Source organism: Martes martes (assembly GCF_963455335.1).
Source record: "Martes martes genome assembly, chromosome: 9".
Taxonomy (NCBI): Eukaryota; Metazoa; Chordata; class Mammalia; order Carnivora; family Mustelidae; genus Martes; species Martes martes.
The window spans coordinates 23,199,384-23,208,055 of NC_137896.1; the positions used below are offsets into that span (position 1 = coordinate 23,199,384).

The 8,672-nt window shown below is 44.0% G+C and overlaps 1 protein-coding gene across 2 annotated transcripts in view; it reads right to left on the reverse strand.

Annotated features, from left to right (window-relative positions):
• Positions 1–6,805, reverse strand: part of ACSS2 (acyl-CoA synthetase short chain family member 2) — a 46,982-nt gene extending 40,177 nt beyond the window's left edge. Inside the window, exons 1-2 of one of the 2 annotated variants that reach the window (XM_080812821.1) lie at positions 6,577–6,805; positions 450–645 (exon numbers count right to left, since the gene is read on the reverse strand). In XM_080812821.1, the coding sequence (XP_080668947.1) occupies positions 450–645; positions 6,577–6,754 (374 nt within the window). In that variant the 5' untranslated portion in view covers positions 6,755–6,805. The remainder of the gene's footprint in view (positions 1–449; positions 646–6,576) is intronic. The other variant, XM_080812820.1, reaches the window with a different exon arrangement.
• Between the last annotated feature and the right edge of the window lie 1,867 nt (positions 6,806–8,672).

Here is an 8,672-nt window from a genome sequence, read left to right on the forward strand (position 1 = left end):
ACTCCAGAAAGGACTATGAACCAACAGGTACTATAGCTTACTCAGAGATAATGACGACAACAGTGGTCCCGGTAGCAAAAAACTCAATACCCATTTCGTCCCAAAGCAAAATGAGAAAGAATGATACTCAGTCCTGTTTGCTTCCATATACCCTCTCCCCTCTTTTCTCTCCCACTACAAGCCAAGAATACTAGACTAGAAATCAGGACACTTGGTTCTGAATGTCAGTTCAGTCACATACTAGTTAAGTGATTTTTGGGATGTCATTTAACTCACTTGAGGTATTTTTCCTCATCTGAGATTAAATTAATGATACTTTACTTACAACCGGGTGGTTGCAAGCATCAAATGAATTAATAAATTTTAAAGTACTCTGTAACTATGAAACACTATATAAATGTGAGGGGTAACTTTTTATCTGTCACAGACTTCAAGATAGATTTTTTTACCAGTAAAAAGCAACTTTATCTCCAAGTTTTTTCTCGTGGACAATTCGATCCAGTACGTTGTAGCAGATGTTAGTGGTTGCTCCTTTCATCCACTCAATGAAGATTTTTCCTTTAGTTACATCAAAATTGTACTGGAGGAATGGGCCAGGACATGAGGTCTTCCAGTAAAATTCCTTGGCAATGTCTCCCCAAAACTCTGCAACAGAAAGGAAAGCCCAGACATCACTAAGATTCTCGGACATATTTAAAGCCCAGACATCACTAAGATTCTCGGACATATTTATTCTCAGATGGTTTACCAGTCTACGACAGGAACAAGTTACAACTTCTCTGCCCTGTACTCTAGTATCCACTGTCTAGATCCCTCATCTACCTGTCTAATCTTATCACCAATACTTTCCTAACCCATCTATTCCCATGAGCTAATTTTGACTCAAATACCTTCCTTCTCGCCTCAAAACTGCCATTCCATTTTTCATCATTTATTCAAATCATAGCCACCCAGTGCTATCACAATGCTTATTAGCATATTGTGGCTAACCCGTAAATTTTTTAACAAATTAATTAGTGAAAGGAAGAAATCTTTTACCTACAGAGTCTTCTGATATACATAATATCTTAATTTGTTCCTTCACTCTCGGCAATGATTTAATGAGTACCTCTTTCTCCTACTGCATTTTGCCCAAGTGTTACTTGCTATGTGCCAAATGTCACTTTCAGCTCTTGATATGTATTATCTTATTTAGTCTTTACCACAGCCATGAGAGGTACACTTCATTTTCGTTCTCATTTCATTGATTTAAAAATCAAGGCTAAGAGGAGTTAAATAACTTGCCCTAGGTTATACAGTTACTAAATCAAGATGTGAATTGCCCTGAGGAGAACATTTTTGCTAAAATTTAAAAGATGAGTAGGAGTTTTTCTCCACTTCCCTGCCAGGAACAGAGGTCCATGGGATAGAAAGGAACCAAGGGTATGGGTTCAGAGGAACTCCTTGAAGCTGAAGCACTAAGAATAAGAGAAAGAATAGCAGGAATTGGTGCATAAAATGGGAAGATCATGCAATCCTTCTGGGCATGATAAGGAATTTGATATTTATCCTAAGAGGAACAGAAAGCCATTGTAGGATTTCAAGGAGAACGACATGATCAGATTAATAATCTTAAAATACTCCCCTGGCTATTCCAGAGAAAATGTATTCAACAGGTAAAACATGTAATTGCAGAGCACTTAGGATATTGTCAGTACAGGATCAAGAGCTAGAAGGGAAGGGAGAGACACTCTTAGAATTATAATAATGAAAGGAACACTTTAGAGATTATCACCTCTTCATTTCACCAATAACAAACCAAATTCATAAAGGTAAAGTGACTCGCTCAAGGTTACATGATTCAGTTTATATAATCTAATTGGAAAGGTAAGACAAACATATGAAATACTTTTGAACATGCAAGACAGAATATAGTTGAAAGCTAAATTATATGATGTACAACTTGCAATCAATTCAAGAAATCCAAATTAAGTCATTCCCAAGGTGCCATTATGTACCTATAAAACAAAGATTAAAAAATAAAAAGATAAACCCAGTGCCAGAGTGGCACTATAAAAGAGATACTCTTATATGATAATGGCATTGTAAGAAATTGTCATAATCTTACTGGACACCAGGGCGATGACTGACAAGAGACATAAAATTTTTTATACCCGGGGTGCCTGGGTGGCTCAGTGGGTTAAAGCCGCTGCCTTCGGCTCAGGTCATGATCCCGGCGTCCTGGGATCGAGCCCCGCATCGGGCTCTCTGCTCGGCAGGGAGCCTGCTTCCCCACCCCACCCCCCACTCTCTCTCTGCCTGCCTCTCTGCCTACTTGTGATCTGTCTGTCAAATAAATAAATAAAATCTTAAAAAAAAATGATACTGTGTTTAAAAAAAAATTTTTTTTATACCCTTTCATCTGCTAACTCAATTTTGGAGAACACACTATAAGAAAAAAATGCCAAAGAAAAACTGAAGTGATTGCTAAAGACATGTTTATAGTAACACTATTTATAACAGTGAAATTGGAAACAACCCAAGAGCCCAACAGTTAAAAAAAAAAATAACCTGATGAAAACTAGTAGTACTGGTAATAATATAACAGAAGACTAAATGGCCACTAAAGAGAGCAAACGGGAGGTGGTATTTCAGTGAATGCCATTCCTGTACCGGGCACTGGGCTAATCTCACTAAATCTCTTTGTCAAAAACATTTTCTTTTTAAGTAATCTCTACATGCAAAGTGGGTCTTGAACTCAAAACCCCAAGATCAAGACTCACAGGCTCTACTGACTGAGCCAGACATGTGCCCTTCATTGAATCTTTTTTTTTTCATATTAAAACACTCATAATTGAAGGATTTTTATTTTATGTAAATGAGTTAGCATTAAAATAGTTATCCTGGATCTCTGCAGTTAAGGTAGGTATCTTGGATGACCCATTCAAAGAAGCTTACTTAATCCAACTTAATGAAGCTTATATCCTTTGTGTATTGATGGAAACACTGGCAGCCCATATTGAGGCTGTGTTGCCCAAGCAGAGCATGACGTTTTGAGCATAGGCAGCAAGGAGAACCCTGACCAAACTTCCTAAGATGGCTCCAGGAGAGCTGCTGGGACTCATCTTGCTCTCTTGGATGCAATAAGGCAAAAGGCCTCATTAAATTTTTATATGGTCCTATGAAATACACATTATCCTAATGTTATAGATAAGAAAACCAAAGCTCAGGAAACAGAGGAAACTCTCCCAAGGACCACACAGCTAGAAACCAGTATACAAAATCAGATCTGTTGTTAAAACTACATCAAGTAGGGGCGCCTGGGTGGCTCAGCGGGTTAAAGCCTCTGCCTTTGGCTCAGGTCGTGATCCCAGGGTCCTGGGATCGAGCCCCACATCGAGCCCCACATCGAGCCCCACATCGAGCCCCACATCGAGCCCCACATCAGGCTCTCTGCTCGGCAGGGAGCCTGCTTCCCCACCCCACCCCCCACTCTCTCTCTGCCTTCCTCTCTGCCTACTTGTGATCTCTGTCTGTCAAATAAATAAATAAAATCTTAAAAAAAAAAAACTACATCAAGTACATGTATATATTCAAAAATATTTTTAAGTGATAAGAGTAAGCATAGATTATATAAACGTATGAACCACATTTATGTGTATCAATAAAGATGAAAAAAACTGAGTTTTACAATCACTTGTTTTGTTTTGGTAGCGGTGTTGAAATCTGAAAGTTTTGTTGACACAAATTCTAAGTACGGAAGTTGTTCAAAAGATTAAAAGATGAGCATGGACTAGATGATCAGGGAATGCTGCATGGAATTGGTGGAGTTTGACTAGGTAAACAGGAGCAGAAGGAAATGGGCAAAGGCAAGGAAATGGGAAAGAAACCTTTGTGTATCCAGTATATCAACGAGAATGACTTGTTTAGAATAAAGGGTGTGGTAGGGAATAGCGGGAGTTAAGAATACAGAGGTGGGTGGAGCTAGTTATCCAGACCTTGAAAGAAAAGCAGAATTTTAATTTGAAATTGGAAGAAATAGAGAACTACTGGAAGTTTTTAAAATGACGTATGAGGGGCGCCTGGGCGGTTCAGTGGGTTTAAAACCTCTGCCTTCGGCTCGGGTCATGATCTCAGGGTCCTGGGATGGAGCCCCACATCTGGCTCTCTGCTCAGCGGGAAGCCTGCTTCCTCCTCTCTCTCTCTCTCTCTCTCTCTCTCTCTCTGCCTGCCTCTCGGCCAACTCGTGATCTCTGTCAAATAAATAAATAAAATCTTAAAAATAAATAAATAAATAAATAAAATGACATATGAAAGCAGTGTTTATTTTGGATATCAATCTAACAGTGTTTATTTTAGATAAGTCTATGAGAGAGATCAAAGGTGGGTGAGACTAGGGAATGGGAGAACCAATTAGGAGGCTGCTTCCTTGAATTAAAAAGTTCTGTGGCAATGGAAGAAAAGGTAATCAGAGACATTCTGAAAGAGTATTTAATAATTTTTTGAAGATTTTAAAAATTCTATTTATTTGACAGAGAGGGAGAAGCAGGCTCTCTGCTGAGCAAGGAGCCCGATGCGGGGCTCGATGCCAGAAACCTGGGATCATGACCTGAGCTGAAGGCAGAAGCTTCACTAACTGAGCCACCCAGGTGTCCCTTGAAAGAGTATTTAACAGAATTTGGTGAAAGGCAGACTGTGAGGTCAGGGAAGAGGAAGAGTATAGCTATCAGGAGTACAGATTCTGTAATCAAGGCTACCTTAGTTCAAATCCCAGATCCACTGCTTTGTAGCTTTTGTGACCTTGTCCAAGTTAGTTAACCTCCCTACATTTCAGTTTTCTTCCTTTTATAATGGGGATAACAGTCTCTACACCAAATCAAACAGGATATATGCTCAATAAGCAATAAATAATTTTGAATGAGATATATAGATAGAAAAGATCTATGGTTGACAGATCTTATTAGAGGAGAGGATAATGAAAGAGATTTAGTTTGGGATACTGCCATTGACAGGGATAAGAAAATTAAGGGGAGAGTAGGTTTGGGAGGGAAAATTGGTAAATCCCACTCACAGTCATGTTACATATAGTATAACATCAACGTGTGTGAATAAAATGGTCTATAGACCTATGAGATCTGGGATCAGGGCATAAGTGGGATCCTGGGCCCAGGGCTAAATATACAGACGTTATTATTGTAGAAATAGATGTAAAACAGATGAACTCATGATGGGGAAAAAATATAGAGAAGGAAGGGAAAGGAAAATAGGTCTGAAGATTCAAACTCGGACACTGCCTGTAACAATGAACCACTCTACACTTGATTCAATCCTGTCTTGCATTACTCAGTAATCGCTTTGTCCATGTTATTCTTACTGTTATCAAACTAACCACCATTTACTGAATGCCTATTGTGCATCAGGGACTCTACAATGCACACTTACCACCCGCTATAGACCTCAAACAAACCTAGAAGCAAGTACTATTAGCTGTATCTTACAGATGAAGAAAAGTAATCTCAGACAGGTTTAAAACTTTGCTTAAGATCATGCAGTGAGGTGGCACCTGGGTGGCTCAATCAGTTAAGTGACTGCCTCCAGCTCAGGTCATGATCTCCGGAGTCCCCGGATCCAGTCCCACATAGGGCTCCGAGCTCCGTAGGGAATCTGCTTCTCCCTCTGACCTTCTCCCTTCTCATGCTCTCTTTCACTCTCTCTCTCTCTCTCAAATAAATAAATAAAATATTTTTTTTAAAAAAGATTTAAATCTAGATTTTTGTGGGTTTGATTCATTGCCCATGCTTATCCCACTGTCAAACATAATGCTGCCTCCCAACTCAGGTACAGTTTTGATACCTGAAGCAGACTGAGGGCAAGAGCAAAGAATTTTCCCTACACATTACTAAAGACATGTCTATCTTTATTTCTTATCAGAATTTCTGAGTTATTACAATCCCAGCCTAACCTTAAAAAAAAAGTGGCATTTTAGTGACTTGTTCAGTCTTACATTGTGTAATTTCCACTGGGATTTCTGAAACATGAAAAACAGATCTGGGACTCCGTTACTAATTTGGGGGGGGGGGGTCCCAGGATGGGAACCAGACCAGTTACTGTCCCTCAACAGTGGAGACTAAGTCACACGGTAAAAGGTGTCAGGAGGCTACGCTTGACTTGGCGCGAAAGGGAACAAAGTTCTGTAGCTCTCCTCCCCTCAAGGTGCCCCTTCACCTCCCGAGAACCCATCCTTTCACGTGAGAACTCCCCTTTTCTCATGGAACTTTCACTATCCTTAAGGAAGCCCCATCTCCTCACGAAACCGCCCAAGGAACTCTCCAAATCTTAGGGAACCCTCATCTCCACACGGAACCCTCCTTCTCCCCATAGAACCCCCATATACTCCCGGAACTCCTTTTCCATCTCCACTCCCATCTCTTCACGGACCCTTCAACCTCCCAAGGGAAATCCCAATTCCGCCAAGCAACCCCGATCTCCTCACGAAATCCTCGTTCCCCACGCCACGCGCACAATTTCTCACTCATCTGGAAACCCCCACTTCTCTGCTCGCTGACCCCGCCCAGGGCCTCCCGGGCCCGGCCTCACCTCGCGGTTGCTCCACTGAGCGCCGGTGCAGCTCGCGGTAGCGTTGCAGCGACGGGACGTGCGCGGAACGGCTGACCTCGGGCGGCGGAGACCAACTCCGCACCCGGTTCCGGGCTCCAGCCTCTTCTCGCTCCGCGCTCCCGCTGCCGCAACGGCCCCGCTCCTCCGGAAGCCCCATCGCGTCAAGTTCCGAACGCCTGAGCAGCCTTCACTGCCGCTCCAGGCGCCCAGGCGGGGAAAACAGGCTGACCGAGGGGCGGGGCCTTACGGGAGGAGGAGAGACAGGGCGGGAGGAGGCGGGGCGCAGGCAGAATGGGCGGAGAACGGCCCGGAGGGGCGGAGCCACGCCCGATGGAGGCGGGACCAGGGTTAGCAAAGACAGAGGGAAGAGTCGAGTATTGCCGGAGGGTTGGGGGCGGAGCTGACTGCGGAAGAGGTGGGCCCGCAGAGTGAGAGCAGAAGGGGCGGGGCCGGGCGTGATAAGAGAGGATGGAATCTTAGAGGGGAGGGGCCAGGCGTGACAGTTGAGGTGGGCCCTCTTCTGTCACGGAGCGACTGGGAGTGACGAGGTTGGATACGACAGAAGAGGAGGCTGATCGAAGTGACCGTGGTCGGGTGGGGTCTTGGAGTGACAGATGAGAAGTTGGGTTAGGGCGGGGCTCGAGCGGGAAAGAACTGGGCAACCGAGAGGAGTTGGATCAGGCCCATAATGGAGCCGCCCCGTGATCTGATTGCACAAGCCTGTCACCCCACCGAGTTGGAAAGCTAGGTGGAGTAGGGTCCTTTGTGGATGACACACTTCCCCTCAGAACTATTCCCCAGTTCTGAGTAAACCCCTCCCTTCTGTCCCCAGGAAAAACTCCTCCCACGACGCTGAGGGCACAGCCTGGGGACGGGATGCCCTCCCTGCTAACCTTGGGACCAGCTCAGATTTTCTCCCACCCCTGAAAATATGTCTTCACTCTCCCTACCTCCACAAATTTCCATCCAGATCTAAAATACAAGACTGAAGTGAAGACTAGGAGGTGCTCCAGGTCTTTGCTGATAAACCCACCTCCTCATTACACAAATGCTAAACTCAGGAAAAGGAAAGAATCTGTGCAAGGTCACAGAGCAAACAACCAGGTTAGGGCCAAACCTATGTCTCCTGACTCCTCCTCCTCATCAGGCTGAAGGTAACATCTGTAAAATACTAAAGTCTATGCAAAATAGGAAAAATTGCTCACACCCTTCTTTCCCTCTCAACCACAACCAGGTTCAATTACTCTGGCTTCCCTCCAACTCTTCCACTCCAGAAAGGAGAGGCCAGGAAGGACCCTCTATCTCCCCTTAAACTCACTACCAAGAAGATCCCCTCCATCAGTTCACAGAATAGATTATCAAAGCAGGAAATCTCCTTAGATAAACTCCAAGGGTGATTCTGAGGGTCAAAGCAGGCAATCCCCACCTTCTGAAACCTACACAGGGCTTGTGACCCCATCTGGCCCAGACTTTCTTCCCACCTTCTCTCTTGTTCTTTGTCCTACTAACCACAAGCCCAGCACACCCTAAACTGAAAACAAAAACAAAAACAAAACACCTCTCCTAGGTCAGATCTATTATCTAGAGCCTTCCCAATCCTGAAAGGAGAGTCTCAGGGCTCCAAAGGAGTCCAGACCTCCTGGACTGGGCAGATATTTCATTGAGAAGGCATTAACTGCACTGAAGGCAAACACACTATACTGAAGGCTCTCCATTAAGGGAGCGCAGATCTTGCTGAGGGATCTCAGATTTCAGTGAAGACCTCTGGACCCTGCTAATAGGACATAAATGACATTGAAGTTCTCTGATTCTACTGAGGGGACATGGACTTCCTCCTAGGAGTTACAGAAAATACAGACTTTAATAAAGAGACACGGACCCCACTGAGAGAACTCAAACCCCCAGGGGGCCTCTCACTACACTGAGGAAATGGACACCACTGAAGGAGCACTGACCTCACTTAGTGGAGACAGCTCCATGCGTGTGCGTGGGAGGGGTCAGATTTCACTGAAGCATAACAAGCCTTACAGACCTCACTGAGGAGACAGGAACCTCTCTGTAGGGAGGAAGGCACA